General features: G+C 48.3%; 1 protein-coding gene and 1 pseudogene across 4 annotated transcripts; one reads left to right on the plus strand and one right to left on the minus strand.

The window, feature by feature from the left end:
• Nucleotides 1-471: 471 nt before the first annotated feature.
• On the minus strand, nucleotides 472-13,115 carry SALL2 (spalt like transcription factor 2). Of its 4 annotated transcripts, none has more exons than XM_054715595.1 (4): nucleotides 13,043-13,115; nucleotides 3,875-4,183; nucleotides 1,362-3,457; nucleotides 472-731 (listed from the first exon to the last, which is right to left on the minus strand). In XM_054715595.1, the coding sequence occupies exons 1-4, from the start codon at nucleotides 13,113-13,115 to the stop codon at nucleotides 501-503; spliced, it is 2,709 nt and encodes a 902-aa protein (XP_054571570.1). In that variant the 3' UTR covers nucleotides 472-500. The 4 variants fall into 4 exon arrangements, with proteins under 4 accessions (XP_054571570.1, XP_054571571.1, XP_008158025.2 ...); XM_054715596.1 differs by lacking the exon at nucleotides 13,043-13,115 and adding an exon at nucleotides 4,578-4,644; XM_008159803.3 differs by lacking the exon at nucleotides 472-731 and having other exon boundaries at nucleotides 1,120-4,183.
• Nucleotides 13,116-14,584: 1,469 nt separating this feature from the next.
• On the plus strand, nucleotides 14,585-14,697 carry LOC114229075 (U6 spliceosomal RNA; annotated as a pseudogene).
• The last annotated feature ends 4,398 nt before the right edge of the window (nucleotides 14,698-19,095 follow it).

Below are 19,095 nucleotides of genomic sequence, written 5' to 3' on the forward strand. Positions count from 1 at the left end.
GAACTCTCCCATGATCCGTGGTGCACTGCTGCACACTAAGTCACCATTAGTCCAAAAGAACATTCATGGGATCCATCCAATCAAGAATCCGAGGTCCACTCCCTTATATCATGTCCCTTTCTTAATCACACAGGTTCCCACTATAAAGCCCTATAGGTCAGCGATACTCCTCAACTCTCCATCATTACTTCTTCAACTGTCCTCACCAACAGTGCTTATTAAAGATATGAACTAACTTCACATTTCCCAAAATATTCCAGGGGAGACATCTTGGCAAGAAACCCACTTGTTTCCTAACTTGGAGAGGCAATGATGAAGGAATATGAGAAGCTGGAGATGTCTTGGCATATCGACCTTTGCCTTAATGTGATTATCAAGCTTACTGGCAAGAGTATACCCTTTATTTCTCCCTACCCTCTAGGGCTGAGCCACAGATACAGACATTGCTGCACCTTCATTGCTAGCACCTTTTGGAGCAGGGGGAAGGAATGCACAGGTTGCTACTTCTCTTCTACGATAAGCTGTTCAGGCACTGCCATGGATGCAGGAGGCTGAAATAAGAAGAGGAGGGCTCTTTGCTCCTTAGCCTCTCTGAATCCTGTTGCTGGAGGCATGTCCCCAGCCACAGCTCTTGGACCAAATAGCACTGGTGGCGCTGAAGTGGTAGTGGAAGTGGATTTGGAACTCCCAGGCTTGGGTGGGCAGGTGACTGGACAGGAAAAAGCCATGTTCTAGTTCCAGAAAGACAGGAGGCCCACCCTCACCAGCTGGGCAGGAATGTCTTGGGAGAAGAAGCCCTGCAGGTTGACCTGGTCACCAGAGAGGAGTGGCACTGAGCCCTCCAGGGACAGCTCCTGGTCCCTTTGGGCTGGGCTGCAATTCCAAATGTGGGTGCTCAGGTGCACCTGCCAAAGGGAAAGGGAGTGGAAGAGAGGGGAGGGGAGAAGGGTCACCGAAGGGAAGCTGGGGTGGGTTTCCCTTGGGAATGTGAAAGCTTTAGAGAATCTATTTCCCTCGGGTACAATGAATGGAGAAGAAAAATCCCTCAGGGGGTCATCCTCCTGTGAGCATGATTTCCAAGCTCAGGGACTAGAGAAAAACCACTTGGGACATACTATGTAAGAAATTAAGAGAAAAAGACAAACAAAGCCTCTTAAATCTTAGAGGTCCTTCTACAGAGCTCTCAAGTTTCTGCAAACTAGGTCAAAGGGTAGCAGGAACAAAAAACAGGCTCATGGGATTGTAGGGTCATCTTTTCTGGGAAAGGGGGAGAGCCCTGGGGTAGTGATGGAGGGAGAACAGCCCGGGACCAAGGAAAGAGCAGCAATATTCTGAGGGCCATGAGGGGCAAAGGGCTGTACCTGGTGGTGAGCCAGCAGCATATGCTTCTTGAGGGTAGCCCGCTCGAGAAAGCCCTGCCTGCAGAAAATACAAGTGAGGAGTGGCCCCTCCTTGGGGTGGGTCTTCTGATGCTCCTCCAGAGCTGCCTGGGTGGGAAAGGTCTGGCCACACACCTCACAGGCCTTTCTGCTACTGCTCTCTCCTGGCTCCTTTCTCATCACCTCCTGCATGCTCAGCTCCTCCACCAAGGTGGTGCTACTGCCTTCCCCTTCCAGGGCGAGTGCTGCCTTTGGGCTTGAGCTCCTCTCTGGTTTGCCCCCCTCTTCTGTGACTTCTGCAACATCACTGCCTCCCTGCTCCCTCGGCTGTGTTTGATCCAGGCTGTCTGATGGTGGCGGCGGTGGCAGCGAAGGAGGTTGAATTGCTTTCTCATTACTGTCCATCTCCTTCCCAGCTGTGGCCGCTGCCACCACCATCCCCACTTCCTCCTCTGCTCCAGATGCCTCTTCAGAATCACCTCGCACTGATATCGCTTTCTCACCTCCACTCTCTGAGCCTCTTCCTGCCAGAGAATCTTCATCAGTCACGTCTTCCTCTTCCTCCTCTTCCTCTTCCTCCTCTTCCGACAACTCCTCTTCTGGGGATGGCTGCTGAGATGGTTGCTGCGGGAAGCCCCCTGCCCCAGAGACTGTAGATTGCTCAGAGCCATTCTCCTGGGCAGCTCCCCCACCTTCGGGGAGCGGGTTACTACCATTGGGGATTTGGCCCCCCAGGTGCATCCGAACATGCTGCTGCAGAGAAACTGCATTGGTGAACTTCTTCTGGCAGATGGGGCAGGAATTCTGGGCCCGAGCAGCTGGACTGGCCTTGTGGCCCACGAAATGTGCACGCAGATTGCCCCGGGTGGAAAAAGCCCTGCCACACACTTTGCATTTGAAGGGCCGCTCACCTCCATGTTGACCGTAATGCAGGCGCAGGGCTCGAGGACAGCTCAGCACCCGGAGGCAGATGACGCACTGGTTAGGTCCCGATGAAGCTGAGGATGAAGCTGCAGGGGCAGAGGTCGTGGCGGCTCCTGAGGCAGTCGAGGCCACGGCTACGGCTCCCTGCCGGTCGATCTTTTCCACCAGCTGCTGCAGCTTCGACGTCTCAGAGGGCGAGGCCCCCAAGGGCTCCAGCACATAGGGGAAGGGGAAGCTCCCCGTGGACTTGAAGTGGTTGGTAAGCAGAGCCCAGCTGGGAAGTGAGGTCACCAACTTACTTAGCTGCATGCGCGTTGCTGCGCCGCTTTCCGTGCCCCCTGCGATGGCGGAGGCCTCAGTCCCCGGAGGAGTATTCTCATCAGCTTTACTCTTTGGCTCCACCGCTTTCATGAGCACAAACTTATTGAAAGCAGGGAGCGCGGGAGCTGCAGCTGTGCCGGCTCCGGTGGAGAGCAGCGTCAGGCTCTCGGTGGCACTGAGTGCTGTGGTGGAGGCCACCAGAGGCTTGCGTTCCACACCGCCACCTGGCACGGCTGCCTCCTCCTCAGCCTTCTCCGGCGGCACAGACATACCATAGGGCAGGCCGCTGCTGGTGATGACGTAGTCTAGGTGCTCTGGCACTGGGTGGGGGTTCATCTGCACGTGCGGGTACTTCTCACGGTGCCGGTGAAAATGCACTTTGAGGTTGCCCCGGGTGGTAAAGCGGTTGCCACAGACATTACACTTATAGGGCCTCTCACCTGTGTGTGAGCGCAGGTGGATCTGCAGGGCACTGTCACTGCCAAATACTTTGGCACAAAAGCGGCATTTGTGCCGGCCGCCAGGCTTCTCCAAGGGACCCATCACTTCCCCATAGCCCAGCTCGCCACTTCCGTTCTTTGGCTTCAGGAGCCCTGGGGAGGCGGTGGCCTCCAGGCCTCGGGCTGCCCCAAGACACTGTGCTGCCAGGAGTCCCGTGGCGCCTGGGAATGCCAGATGAGGCGAGGCCATCAGCTGATCTGTGCTGCCTGGCAGGGCTGGGGAGGGGGCGGGCGGGGGCTTGTGGCTTCGCCCAACCCCTCCCGCAGAGAAAGGGTGCTGCGACCCCAGCGGATGGTAAAGGTGGAAGAAAGCCTGTTTGGGCGTCTCTGCCCCTGCGGAGGAGGAGGTGGAGGAGGAAGATGCCAGTGTCTTGCTGGTTTGGACAGGCTTGATGGGGCTGAAGAGTGGAAGCAGGGGCTTGGTGGCGGCGGCAGTGCCTGTCCCAGGTAACTCTGAGGGACTGCCAGGGGCGCCCACCGTCTGGCCTAGGGAGCCGAGCAGGAGTACCTGCCTGCAGATCTGCTCGGTCATCTGCATCTGGTGGATCTGGCGCTGCTGCAGCACTCGCAGCTCCTCCAGGATCAGAGGGATGTTCAAGTGGCCACTGCCCACACCTGGGGGCTGCGGTGGGGGCGGTGGGGGCGGAGGAGGTGGCGCAGGGGTGGACTCTGGAGGTAACGGGGTTGCTCCCAGCTTGGGACTGGCCAAGATCAGGCCTCCTCCTCCTCCTCCTCCCCCAGCTGCTGTACCTGTGCCAGCGACTAGGAAATGCCCTGCAGACTCCTCTCCTCTCCGCTCTGCCCCCCAGGAGGGATCTGTGGGCACGGAGGACCCAGAATCCGGGGGGTTGCTGTGCTCCACCTCCATGACCTGGGGACTACTGCGGCCCTCAGGCCGGGGTTCAGAAGAATTGTTGGGGTTCTCCTGGCCTCCGATGATCACCATTACAGGGGGCTCAGTGGAACATGCATTCTGGTGAGCGAGGAATTCAGTCGGGTTAGTGAACTGCGCGCAGCACTTGGCACAGACTTGGGGGTGCTCCTCCTCGCTAGCATCACCTGGAAGAAGAGGAGAAAGCGTGGGTGGCGCGGTCGGAACGGCTACACGGAGGTTCTAATTAACTGGGAGCCCAGTCACTGCTAGTTGGGGGAGGGGAGATGAGCTCGCCAGCAGGCCAGGCAGAAGGCTAGAGCTCCGTCCTGACCCTCCCGGACACCAGAACCCCAGCATGGGGGTGGGGTGGGGGAACACGCGAGCTAGTGCCCTCGCGGGTCGTCCCCCACCGCCTCCACCACCGACCCCGGGCCACCAGCGGGCCCGTGGAATAGGCGTGGGGCACGGACGAGGGTCTATGCAGATAAACGTGCATTTGATCCCGTCCACCGCAAGTCCTCCCCTCCCCCCGCGTGTCCCTTCCGCCCCCACCCGTGCCCAGTCCGGACCCTACCGCACCTCCGAGCTCCGCCGGCTCCCCGCAGGGCCCCCTGAGAAGGGAGCTTCTCCCGGCTTCGTGCGCCATGGTAGTGGGGGAGGTGGAGGGCTGGGTGGAGTGGGAGACAATGGGGACGGGGATGGGGGGAGGTGGCGGTGGCCACTGGGGCTGCGGCAGCCTCTGCACCCAGCGGCCCAGACTGCAGAGATGGAGCTCGGAGGCGGCGGCGGCGGGGGCAGGGAGGAGGGGGAGGGGAGCGGGGCGGTGCGGAGGTGGGAGGAGCAGAAGCCAGAAAGCTGGGAGAGGGGAGATGGGGGTGGGGCCGCTGGAGGGGAGAGTTGGTGAGGGGGAACTGCTGGGGAGGGAGGCGGGAGCCGGGAGAGGAGCGGGCTGGGGCGGAGGTGGGTGTGCGGGGGCGGGGACCTGGAGCTCAGGAGCGTTTCCGGAGGCTCAGTGACAGGTGCTGTGGGTCACGGTGGGGGTTCACCTTTCCTTGCCCGCTGCCAGCTCACCCCATCTCCAGATGCCTTTGCCCAGGCCCGTCCCCTCCCCCCAGCAAGCTCAAGGGGGCACAGTGGGAAACACAGCCCTGTTCACCAGAGCAAAGCGACAGGCTTCTCCTGCTTTTCTTTGCATAAAAGATCCGCTGAGCCTGGAAATCGTAGACTCCAGAGAGGTGGTCTGATCTCCTCAGAGGAGCCCCAGAAGCCAGAGCGCAGGGGGAACCCAAAACATTCATCCATCAACATCCCCCCCCCCCCAAACACCCCAAGGTGGATCCTGTCTTCCTCACCTCAGTTACCACCCTACCCTCACCTCCCCCCACAAAAGAAGTTTCTCAGCGTGGGAGGCTGCAAGGTCGAAATTCCAAGAGAGGCATTTCAGGACCCCTCTTTTCCAACGCTAAGCCCCTTTCCACCCTGCCCCGCCTCCTCCGGGATAACTGAATGCAAGTTACTCCACAGATCAGCGGCTCCACACGCAAATTACAAAGTTCATGCTTACTTAAGGAGCCATCTCTTAAATGAGCCACCCTCTCTACTCTCCCTTCATTGTTCTCCTCTGGCAACGTACTGTCACCATTTAAGGACAGTAGGGCTTGGGGAGATGCTGGCCCACCTAGCTCTAACTTTGGGGGAGGGGAGCTCTTCCCGAAACAATGGGAAAAATGCAGCAGGGGCTGCCTGGCAGCCTCTGGGTCTAAAGCCCCTTTCAGCGTCAACCTGGTTCGAATGCCTAGAAATTACTTAACACTTGCTTGGGGCAACCGGCCTCCTAGCCTCCTGTTCTGAGAGAGGTTTGAAGGGATAAGATGCCTCCCAGATGGGGTTTCCCTTTCTACCTTGAAATGAATCCTAATGGATTTCCCACTTCCTGAAAGAATTTATCTCGCTAACAGCAGGCGACCACGAGTGCTTAGTTCTGTGGTTTGCCCGAGCAACAGTAAACCCATGTTGTTCTAATCCCAGTTCTGTTCTTGCCTGACTGGTAAGTTGAGGCAGGGTGGTCAGTCGTACCACACTATGCCACTATTTCGCTTTTTGTAAAGTGGTAATATTGTAGCTGTGCTATCTTCCTCAGAGAAGTATTGTGGGAACAAAAACTTGAGAAACTCTTGGTATGTACATATGGAACTTTAAATTTTGGGGGGAGTGCCAAATATTATGGATTAGAGAATTTACATTGTCAGTGGCAAAACAAAATAAACTGAAATACACATATACTAACATTTGTCATTTTTCTTATTAATCTTACTAATTTCTGAAATAAGATGTTGGCTAATATCGTTGGCATATGTCAAGGGTAGGGAATCTTTTTTGGAAGGAGCTGAAACAACCTAATAGTAGTAACATCATTTAGCCTTTGAACAGAAATTTTGCTATTTTTATTTTTTAACTAGTGGCCCGGTGCACGAAATTCATGCACAGGGGGAGGGGGTGTCTCTCAGCCCAGCCTGCACCCTCTCCAATCTGGGACTCCTCGGGGGATGTTGGACATCCCTCTTGCAATCCGGAATCACTGGCTCCTAACAGCTCACCTGCCTGCCTGCCTGATCACCTCTTACCACTCTGCCTGCTGGCCTGCTCGCCCCCAACTGCCCCCCCTGCCGGCCTGCTAGCCCCCAGCTGCCCCTCCCCACTGGCCTGATCACCCCCAACTGCCCTCCCCTCCTGGCCTGATCACCCCTAACCTCTGCCTCAGCCCCGCCACCATGGCTTTGTCCGGAAGGTCTCCCATTCTAATTAGCATGTTACCCTCTTATTAGTATAGATATATTTTTATTGACTTCAGAGAGAAGAGGGAGAGAGAGATAGAAACATCAATGATGAGAGCATCATTTATTGGCTGCCTCCTGCACTCCCCCCACTGGGGATTGAGTCCACAACCTGGGCATGTGCCCTTACAGGGAATGAAACCATGACCTCCTGGTTCATCGGTAGACAATCAACCACTGAACCACACCAACCGGGTGAAATTTTGCTATCTTTTTTTCACTGAAAACATTTTACTGAGTTATGTCTTGAAACTTCAGATAACCATAAGAATCATAACACTGTAAACGATGGCTCTGTAACAGATGAGCTAAGTGCTTCCAGGGCTGACCCTTACAATGAGGAAATGGGAGGGTCTGTTGCAATTTGGCAAGTCACAGGTTAGTGCAATGTTATTTTTACACATACGGAAATTTAAGCTTGGAGGGATTAAGTGACTTTTCCAAGTCCACACAGTAAATCAGTGAAGGAAGCATTCAGAATTTTGACTCCTGTCCAGTGCTTTCTGAAGCACATCAACATTGTGTGGCTTCCCTAATGCTGAAGAAAGGGCCCTGTGTGGCACCTACCTGCCATTTGCTCTCCAGCCTCAGTAAGGGCAGGGAATCAGATGGAAGCTTTCTACTGAGCATTTGTTAATTAGCAGTGAACATTTGATATCAAGTTGCTGTTTTGTCAAGTCTTCCTACAAGAAAAGAAATCCTTTTCTTTTCATCTTCTCCTGGGAAACACTGTCCCCTTTCTTGCTATTTAATGAAACTTGCTTTCTGATGCGTAATTTGATCTGCACTCTTCTTTAAAGTAAATTTAGTCCCTGGTGAAAGGTGACAGATCAACAGCCACCTGTAAGAGGAGACCTCTACTTCTCAGCACTTTGCACTCACTGCCTGTCTTAAAAGGGGGGCATGGTTTTTAGGCAGACACAAATGAAGTCATAAACACTGGCTGGAATAAACTAAGCTGGTAATGGTGTAGTAGATAGCAGATAAGGTGAGGTAAGCTATTCTGGGTCACATGCAAAATCTGGGATGGATGAAGGCCTAAGACCTGGACATGGTTGTTTAAATTTATAAAGAGCTTAAATGACGAGGAAAAGGGAAAACCAGGTAGCTCTCTAAACCAGGCGGGCCATCAAACTGCTGCTTTAGGCTAGGGAGAGAAGGCCTGGGGAGAACAAAGAGAAAAACAGGTGGGTAGTGCGCAGCAAGGTGGTCTAGTGGAACGGTGGTTCTCAAACTTTGCTGCCCATTAGAATTACTGGGAGAGCTCTTAAAAATCCTGATGGTCAGGCCACACCTCAGACCAAGTAATTCAGAATCCTTGAGGGTGGAATCCAGGCATCAGTATGTTTGCAAAGTTCCTCAGGTGATTTTACTGTCCAGACAAGGATGAGAACCACAGTACCTATCAGAGTACTGCCCTTCCCATCAGCCCTTCTACTCTACTCCTCACAAACCTTATCTGTGCCCAATCTGGCCAAAATGAGGACATGGGCAAAACGAGCTGCTCACTGCTACATCTTCCTGACAGGCACTCTCTCTATTCTGCCCACAGGCAGACATTAGTGCTCATGTATTCTGCTTCCCGTGAAGAAAACTTGATGATTTAAACCTGACTGAATTTAGCCACTGTACTGCCTTTCCCAATGTGCCTCTTGAACCCCATTTCTAATTGTAAGATGAAAGGCTTTGTTCTACAAAGAGTTTGAGAATTTTCCAGCCATCAAAGGAACAAAACACCTGCCTACTTACTATAAACATTGAACCAACACTAATTGGCAGTGCCCATAATTATGAAGTGATTCTGTAACTGCTGCTATGGACTATTTCTAAGGCATAATGTCCCATCTTCTCTTCCTCACTCTTCTCTCCTAAATACACACAGATACTCCTTTGCCACCCACACCTACTAATGCACCCAGGGCCTGTGCAACACGGTGGATAATTATGCAGGCACAATGCTTTGTACATCCGGTGTGAAGTGAGAAAAATATATTTGTTTCCAGAATAGGAATATCTTAGGTCAAACATAAAAAAAGTATTTTTCTGACATCAAAAGACTCAGAATTCATAGCACTTTGGAGCTGAAAGGGACTTGAGAGATCTGGCCCCTTCTTTGAGCTCAGTCATTGAGAGTGCCAGCTCAGAATCTAACAGACCTGAGTTAAAGGCTCAGTTCCAGCACTTTGTAATGTCTGTGACCTTGGGAAATGTTCTTAATCTATCTCAGGCTTGGGATTCTCTTCTTTAAAATGGAGGTACAGCCATAAAAAGGAATGAAATTCTGACACATGCTACAAAATGGTTGAGCCTTGAAAACATGTTAAATGAATTAGACCAGACACAAAAGGACAAATATTATATGCTTCCATTATATGAGGTACCTGGAATTGGTAAATTCGTAGAGAATGGTGGTTGCCAGGGACGGGGGAGGGGGAGCGAAGGAAAGGGGGAGTTAGTGTTTAATAAGCATAGTATTTTACCACACACTCAAAATTTTTTTAATGGAGGTAATAATAGTGTAGTTGGGAGGAATAAACAAGAAATACATTCAGGAATTAGCATAGTGCCTGACAAATAGTAAATGTTCCACAAATATTATTGATGAGTGTCATTAATTACAGGTCAAAAGGGGAAGCCTGGGAGAAGAAGGGACTTGCCCCGGGTCACATAGCTTCAAAGTCCAGGCTGGACTGAAAACCAGGCTTGCGGCTTCCTTCTCCCTTCTCTGCCACATCATGCCTGAGTTACTTCTGTCCACGCAGAAATGCTCTCTTTTTGACCCAGGGGTACCTAGGCCTGAAAGGCTTAGGGCTTAGCCTGAGAGACGATGCTTTCTGCTTCCAGATATAAAGAGAACAGAGCCCTTAAAACTCTAATTTTGCTTTCTCCCCCTTTTGCTGCTCTTGATGTCAGCCAGCTTCCATTTCTCCCTCTAGATCTGTTTGGCTGTTGTCCTGGTTTCTCCTTCTCACTAAATATCTGGGTTTCTGGTTGTTTCCTTTATTTCCCAGATGTACTAGTTTACATTTTCCCTATTCACGTCCCTTATGTTCTCTCATCCAGACTTCTAGACTCTGTAGGGGAGAGATTTTTTTTCTCTCTCCAGAGTTTTAAAGTAAATAGACTATTTCCTTCTCATCACTTATGTGCAATAACTATTCTGTTAGGTTTTGGTGTTCTGGTCAAAGAAGCTGAACAAAAACATGGCTGGATAACAGGTTTCACAGACTGTTTCTTGGTGACGTCTTAGGTCACTGCGGAGATGAGGCTTTTAAAATGTGCAACAAAGGCTAAGCATTTGCTTGTCACATAGAGTGAATATTGCTTAAAAGAAGGCAAAGACTCCAGAAAACCTCAGTGGCACCCTAGCCTACTAAATAAATGTCTGCTGATGCTCGTGATAATGACCATAGTTTCACAGGTACAGCAAGGGACACACATAAGAGCCCCTAAATAAGAAACTTCCCTACCTGCCCTAGCCGGTTTAGCTCAGTGGATAGAGCGTTGGCATGCGGACTGAAGGGTTCCAGGTTCGATTCCTGTCAAGGCCACATGCCCAGGTTGTGGGCTTGATCCCCAGTAGGGGGCATAGAGGAGGCAGCCAATCAATGATTCTCTCTTAACATTGACGTTTCCATCTCTCTCCCCTTTCCCTTCCTCTCTGAAATCAATAAAAATATATTTAAAAAGGAAAAAAAAAAAAAAAGAAAGAAAAAGAAACTTCCCTACCAGAACAAGAAAATGTCTCAAAGGTAGAAGGAAAAGTCAGGTGCCCGAAGATCACATAAGCAAACAGAAACCCTATCTGTGGAAAAGGAGGAAATGAGAACCCTACATATCTCATAAGAAAAGGAAGGAATTTTAGATTTCATCCAGCGTAGCTCCCACATCTTCACAGATGAGACCCAGTAGCCCTCCAGGTCCTGTAAGGAACACAGGATCTTTCACTGTCAGGAGAATGCTGATCAGATAACCCTTACGCTTTCTTAAGGCAGATCCTAGGAGGTAACTACGGTTACTACTACTTTGTTGCTCTTTACATTTATGTTTCTCATTTTCATGGCTCAAGGCAGTATTTCAACTGAAATTTGATCTTGACATTGGGTGCAAGCCTACATGGTTTCCGGTTTCCACGGGGATGGCTTTGGAGCAGCATCTTTATGCCCCCAAGGATTCACAGCCCCAAGTGGGAGCTACAGCTCAAGGAGCTTGAGAAGCCACTCAGGGCAGTTGCTGAAGATTCCTTTGGGTCCCTCACAGATTTTTGCTCAGCTGTGGAATGAGAATGGGTGAGCAGACTTGGGAAAAGAGAAAGGACGCCTCCTGGGCTGGGGGAGATTAAGCACTGTTCCAAAATCAAGCCAGCAGGGGAGCGGGACTGTGAGGCAATTCTGAGGGTCTGAGGGAAGTTTCCTGTAGAGCAGGAGGAGGAAACATCCGGCCTGCAGAGGCATTAAGAAGGGCTAATGTGTCCCAGGAGGGAACAGATGTCACCACCATGAGCCTCTAAATATGGGCACAGTGGGATCCCAGCAAAGCAGTGACTCTGAGGAGGAGGTGTTCTACCCGAAACACAGTATGTCTGTTAAGGTTGATCCATAGCACGTGGAGCACTGATGTGACTGACCTCCAGTCATGTTTTTACAACAGGTGGAAAACCAAACCCATGGGTTAGTTTTGGTCACTTCAAATACATTCTCCTCGAGCTTTTCATGGCACATCTCTCATAAAGAAGTGTTGAAATTTGCCAAGAGATTCCTGAGTTTTGGTCATATTTCAGCACTTTGGGAATTGCCACTGTCCTAACATATAATGATAATAACAATACTCACACGCATTAAGTTCTTATTTATGCTAGTAATTTTTCCAAGTGCTGTACATACGTATATTAACTCATTTCGATTCTCCCAATAACCTAACGAGGTAGCTAGTATATTCATTCCTATTTTACTGATGAGGAAACTGAGGCATAGGGAGGTAAAGTAAACAACTAAGACTGCTCAGCTAACCAAGTAGTGGAGCTGGGATTTGAATCCTAAAAGCCTGGCTTCAGAACCCTGGTGCCTAATCCTACACTACATTGTTGGGTGAATTAACTATTTGCTAAACAAATAGTTTATCCCTGAGTCATGACTTCCAGACTGTCACAGTGAGAACACATATGGCCATACCACTGACCAGTATGTCCAACACTTGCTTGATCCTAAGAATTACCTGGACATTTGCAAAGTTATGGATTCCCGGACTCTGGCCTAGATCTACCCATCAAGCAAGTTTGGAAACCCCGATTTAGTGGAGTGAGCACCACCAGCCCTGAGCCTCAGGAAACCTGGGTTTTCATCCTGACTATGCCTCTGTTTCTGAGACTTTGGACAATATCGCTTCTCAGTACCCTATTGCTCTATTGTCTGCCTCTTCCTGGAATGCTATAAGGATATATGAAATCTACCCCAACCCCCATAAAGAAACGCTATTACTTAAAAAACAGGTGATAATATCCTTACAAAATGATATGCATGTATTAACAGGTATATTAACTCATACTTTTTTTCTTAGCTTGGCCTATCTTGAAGCCCAAACCTAAGTAAGCACCTCATCCAGACCTCCCCTCCAGCCTCCATCCCAGGTGACACGGATACACATCCCAAACCAGGCTTCATCTGACCGACATTAGCTATCTCCCTCTGGGAGCTCTGATCCGCTCTCTGCTCAGCCCAACAATGAGAAACTTTTTTCTCTTCTCCCTCAGGGGAATCTCCGCATTTATCCAATTCATTCTCTTGCAACCCAACTCTCCTGAAAGGAAAGGGGGGAAAATCCCACCCCTAAGAGACAGTCTTCAGGTCTGAGGATGTTACTTAGCAACCGCACAAAGACCAGTGAGCAAAGGGGGACCTGGGGAGAACACTCTTGGGTGGGGAGACAGAGCCAGTTTGAAAACTCCATTTCATCCAGAGAAAAACAACAAGGAAAACACAAACAGAATCATTCCTGAGAAAAGCCAAGTGGGGCTTCTCCCCACCACAGGTCATCTCCTTAGTCCCTGTATCTCAACTCCTTCAGTCCCCCCCCCTCCCTCCAGCCCTCTCCCTCTGTGACTATGTCCTCCCCCTGGTTTTGCCCATGGCCCGGGGGCCCTCCCCTTGCCCTGGCCTGACCCACACAGGCTTGCACTCAGAGCTCCCCCCTCCTCCCTCCCCAGGCACCCACCGTTGTCAGACGCGCTGGGACCTTCGCAGTCCGAGATTAACTGTTGGGGTTTCCGCTGCTTTCGCCTAGACATTCCCGGGTAGAGAGTGGTGGGAGAGGGAGGGGTGACGCTCACTTAGTCTTAACCAGGGTGACCTGGTCTGGTCTCTCCCTTGGGTCTGAAGCCAACTGATGCCTCTCCCTCAGGCAAATCACAGTGAAGCAGAGATGTTCTCTCTTCCCAGAGATAGGCAAACTCTCTCTCTCTCTCTCTGATTCTCTGTCCCTGACTCTCTCTCTCTTTCTCTCTCTGATTCTCTGTCCCTGACTCTCTCTCTCTTTCTCTCTCAATCTCTGCAAGTCTTTAAAGGGGAGACGCCCCCTTTTTTTCCCCTTCAGCTTCTTCCCTACGCTTCTGCAGCTCCCATTGTAAAAGCAAAAATCCTAATCTTTCCGCACACTCTTTTCTTTTGTACTGCAGAGGAAAGGATTTAACCCTCTCCTCCCTGCCGGGCCCTGGGCCTCTCCCCTTGCTGTCTGTTCTTAAAATAACCGCCACTTGTTTTTCTAACTCTTCTTCTAAGACATTCACAGTGCTTTTGATCCTTTCCTGATTCTATACCACCTTGTTTGATGATGCGACTGCTTCTGGGCTATAGTTTGAAATAAGAACTTTCTGGTATATCCTTATAATGAGGCCAAGAAGTCAGCTACCTCTAGTTGAAAATGAGTGTATAAAAACTTGGCAAAAAAAAAGCAGAAAAAAAAAAAAGACAGAGTAAAGATGAACAGTTGGTATAAAAACTTCATGCATGTAGAGCTCTTTATAATTTATAGAATATTCTCATGCACATGCCATTTATTTTAATATTACAACTCAGACATAAGCATGGCATGTTTTACCACTCCCATTTATAGATGATCCTATTTATAGATGAACCAAAAGGCCCAGTGAGGTTAAGTAACCTATCCAAGATTGCACAGCTATGATGTAGCAGAGATGGGCTTGGAAGCCAGGTGCACCTGACAGTCAGTCTAGCATTCACCGCCCCCCCCCACCCCCAACCCCATCCCCCAATATTGTTAAAGGTACGCTATGCCAACAGACTCTTGGCATGAAAAAAAAAGTGTTTGATGCCCCGCCCTCATAGTTCAGCAGTTGAGCATCGAGCCAGGAACCAAGAGGCCACTGGTTCGATTCCTGGTCAGGACACATGCCTGGGTTCGGCAGCTGATTGATGATGTTCCTCTCTCATCACGGATGTTTCTAACTCTCTATCCCTCTCCCTTCCACTCTCTCTAAAAAAATCAATAGAATATATTTTTTAAAAAAGTGATTGATTTTTAAGGAATCTCATTTAAAATAACAACCAGGGTCAATGGCTTTTCTGTCTCTGTCGTTCCTGTCCAGCTTCTAGGGTTGAAGGGAGGATCTTTCTGAGACGATGATGTAGGTGGGTGGAAGCAACGAGGAGGTACTTTGAGCTCAATAGATAAAGAACTTTCTAACAGTGTCATGGATTCCCCAGTGAATTTGTGAGCTCTCTGTATTAAGTTCTCACAGTGCTCACTTCGGCAGCACATATGCTAAAATTGGAACGATACAGAGAAGATTAGCATGGCCCCTGCGCAAAGATACAGAGAAGGAGGGGAGGGAGGTAGACACACAAATTCTTATAAGTACCGCGCGCTAACCGATTGCGCCACTGGAGCTCCGGGCACACAAATTCTTGAAGTGTTCCATATTAAAAAAAAAAAAAGGTCTCACAGAGGCTGAAAACAATTGTCAAGGATTCTGTGGGAAGAATGGCCTTTTGGATATGAAGTTTGACCTTTAAGAATATCCTCCATCTCTAAAATACATCACTTGGTCACCAACCAGGTCTCTTCTGCTCAGCTGGTACACTTAAAGGTGATTCATTTTTGTTGTTGTTGTTCTTTATCTTGTGGCCATGCTATTCCTACCTGAATTTGAGTGATACTGTGCTACTGGGCATAGAATATCCTGATATGCCCTATGTTCTAGCTACAATGTCTAGGTCTTTTTCTTTTGACCTTATTTACCCTTTGCTCTTCTGGCTGAGAGCAGGAGCATCTGAAACACCATCAGTTAGCAAAGTGGGAATTACTTTTCTCTTTGAAGTTTAATGATGTAAATCTCTGATGGCTACATCTTCAGAGAAAAGCACAGCAAAGCTCACTCACGGTGTTGGGTGCAACTTGACGTTTCTTTCATTTCTTTCCTTACACAAGTCCAGGCTAGTCTGGCAATACTAAGAAGGGAAACAGAGACAACAGATGGTGGGAGGATTGCTGGTGATAAATGGAGCAGGTACCCATATATGAAGCGATTTGGGGAGCACTCTGATCTTTGCTTTGGAGTTCACTGAGTCTCCATTATTTTCCCCGTCCTTTGGGGTCAGGACCCTGGGTGCCTCCCTCACATTCCACCCTTGGAACTCGTGCTGACATTGCCGTATTCATCCAGCTAACTCCCCTGTGGTAAGCAGGTGCAGTTATCACTGGGCTGTAATTGTAGGAGAACGGGAACACTGAGGCCAGGCAAGCTTCTAATTTCTCAGTGGAATTAACTGTCACTCTCTCATCCCACTCTTTCCATCATTTACCTCCCTTTTGAGAAATAGAAAGGAGAGAAGAATGATCACTTTCTGTTTTTCTCAGGAGTCTATGAAATCTCCAAAGGTAGATTGGATAGTTCAATATTGGTCCCTTTCCAGGGTCTTGTCTGACTTGTCTTTTCCTATTTTTTCCACCCTCTTTGCTGGCCTTATTGTGAAAGGAAGGCTCTCTCCCTTCCTCTCCTTTCTTCTGCCCTCCCCCATTTACCATTTTTTCCCTTTTACCTCTTTCCACTGTGGCCTTTTGACCTCTCCACAGAGTTACAAAAGTAAAATCCTTGAAGAGATGCTGCTGTGGGAATGTTAATGAGCCTTCCCCACAAAGGGGCAAAGACTTTACTTCACTGAGTTGGAAAAAAGCCCCTTTGAAAAGGGGTTTCTGTGTGTGGTGAAGTGGAGAGGGGAGGGGAAGGAGAGAGAGGGAGGGTGAGGGAGAAAAGAAGGGAGGGAAAGAGAAGGAGAGAATGAAAGAGGGAGAGGGAGGAAGGAAGGGAGGTAGACAGAGAGAGACACACACACACAAAGAGAGACACAGAGAGAGAGAGACAGAGAGAGAAACTTAATAGCAGAAGAGAATATTAAAGCAACACTACACTTGTTTCAATTGGTGATTTAATTTTTGGAAAATGTTCCGTGGTCTTTCGACCTTGTAAATGAAGCACTTTCATTCTCTAGAAGGTGAAGAGGCACTCAAGGGCATTGAAGGTGAAGAGGCACTCAAAGGATAGGGAAAGGGGACCTATCCTAGCACCCTACCCCCAGTTCCTCACAACATGTGGGAACCTGAGAGGCTCTAGGGAAAATATTCTGGGTCGGGGAGCTGATGGTAAAGATGAGCTCTTTCTTCTGGCTCTGTGGTTCCTTCTTATGTTTTCTAATTTTATCAACAATTTCTATCTTGGCTTCCATATTGGCTATTAGCCTAATAATTTTTTCTCTCTTCAGGAACGGCTTAAAGTACTGTTGTGATGTTTACATCTTGGAGCCAATTTTCAAGCCAGACCACTTAAGCATAATCTCTGTATCCTTCATTTGTGAGTACAATTTGCCTCTAAATTAGTTAAAATGGGTGTTAGGGTATTTTCAATGTCAACATTAAGTCTTTAAAAAAGCAAAGATATGGTGTTGCTCTTTAAAAGAAAGCCAGTCACTATGTTTGACGTTCAGAGAGTTTCCTACACATTGTTTTGTGATGTCAGCACAACACTCCAATTAAAGAAGCCTAGAATTGTGAGGAACAAAGAGAAGGTGATTGGAATGAGATCCTTGGAAGAGAGAAATGAGGAGCAGGTCTGGAATGCTAATTCTGAGTTCTATACACTCCTCTGGATTCACAGTAAACACATGGAGAATTTATCACATTCCTGGCCTCTACCCCAGATCTATTTAATCAGAATCTCTGGTGGTAGGCTACTAAGATTTTTAAACAAGCTCTTAAATGATTCTCTTGCAGAGTTAAGTTTGAAGCAGTTGCACTTGACTGGTGGTTTCTAAACCCTGGGCTCTAGATTCCTTGGGGACTGCAGTGCGGTTGCAAGGAAATCCAAGTACAAGTGAAAGGAGCCTGGTAGAAGATCCAAATATATAACATGCCCCTCAAATGTTTATACTACTCTTGGCCAAATGTTTGTTGATGTGCAAATTAATACAGTTTTAACTCATTTAAAGAGCTTCATAATGGCTTTGCCCTCAAAATACAACTATGGTTGTGTGGGGGTCCAGGAATTTTTTGGCATTTCATTCAGGCCTCTTCTCTCAGGACAATCCTCTGCTTTTAGCTTTCCTCTTTTACTAGTTTGTATAGAAATGTTAATTGCAAAAGAGCTAAACTAAGGATCTAGCATGTAAACTTGATATAACCATAATCATAGCCCTTTAAATACATAATCTCATTTACTCTTTAAAATAATTTTGCCAAGGAAGCATTATATAATCCCCATCTTAGACATGCAGAACACACCATATTACAAATGAGGAAACTGAGATTACAGAAGCATAGTAGCTTTCTTGCTCAAAGTCTCCTAGCTGATAAATGGCTGGTTGAAATTTGCCCAAATGCCTAGTTGCACAGCCTGTGTTTTTTTTTTTTTTTCACAATGTGGCACTTTATTGCCATTCTGCTGATTTCTGCTTCTTCTTCTTTTTTTTTTTAAAATATATTTTATTGATTTTTCACAGAGAGGAAAGGAGAGGGATAGAGAGTTAGAAACATCGATCAGCTGCCTCCTGCACACCCCCGACTGGGGATGTGCCCGCAACCAAGGTACATGCCCTTGACCAGAATCGAACCTGGGACCCTTGAGTCCGCAGGCCGACGCTCTATCCACTGAGCCAAACCGGTTTCAGCTGATTTCTGCTTCTGTTATAGACCTCGTTTTCTGGCTACAGACCTGGAGGATGGCACAAACATTCAACTCCCAAAGAAAATTTGAAGACCTTCAATAAATATTGACAACACATTATGTTTCTTTTAATTCCATATACTATCATATGTTTTTTGCCTTACTAGCATTAAGGGAGCAAGGCAATCAAGAGGAAGGAAAAAGTGCCCTTTGCAACACTTCACTAAGTAAGAAAGCACTGGCAAACAACCCCTGGTCTTGTTAGATGATTTTTCAGCCTGGCCTCTTTCAGGTGGCAGTTGCCATGGTGTTTTAGAGGCAGAGGCAGGGAGTGAAGATCAAGGACTGTCATTCAGATTGATTCTTGTCTGGTGTTTCTTTTCAAAGTTCATTCTGAAAGGATGGCAGGAGTTTAAACATCCATAAGAGGATGGGTAGAACTTACTCTTTTTGCTTACCTTCATTTCTCCATGTTACTCATGTTAACTAAAGGGAAACAGAATTTGTGAAGAGGACAAGAGAGTGGAAAAGGAAAGGGAGGTTGTAGGCTAGGAGGGCCCTAAGCCTGGCTGGCAGTGGGAGAAGGCTAGGGTGGGGGCGGGAAGGAGTGTGTGTGTGTGTTTTCAAGGAAAACATTATAGGAACAATGTGTTAAAGTTCTGGGGATCCTAAAGTTGGTCATTTGAAAGAAAATCAATAAATCAACAAAGAATGGGGAATTAGGGACAAACAGCAAGGGTGAGGGAGCATGATGAGAAAGGGAAAGAAAGAAAGAAAGGAAGAAAGGAAGAAAGAAAGAAAGAAAGAAAGAAAGAAAGAAAGAAAGAAAGAAAGAAAGAAAGAAAGAAAGAAGGAAGGAAAGGAAGGAAGGAAAGAAGGAAGGAAGGAAGGAAGGAAGGAAGGAAGGAAGGAAGGAAGAAAAACCAAGCCATGAGAAAGGAAAACAAATCAGAGTGATGAGAAAGAAAGAGTTAAGTCATAGAGGCAAGTCTTTGAGGGAATAGGAACATATGGATTGAAGTATGTCAGAAAATATGATTAATTGACAACCTATAATAGAAACAGCTTTCAGGAGGAACCTTTAAGGAGAGGA

Source organism: Eptesicus fuscus, chromosome 5 (genome assembly GCF_027574615.1).
Source record: "Eptesicus fuscus isolate TK198812 chromosome 5, DD_ASM_mEF_20220401, whole genome shotgun sequence".
NCBI classification, from domain to species: Eukaryota; Metazoa; Chordata; class Mammalia; order Chiroptera; family Vespertilionidae; genus Eptesicus; species Eptesicus fuscus.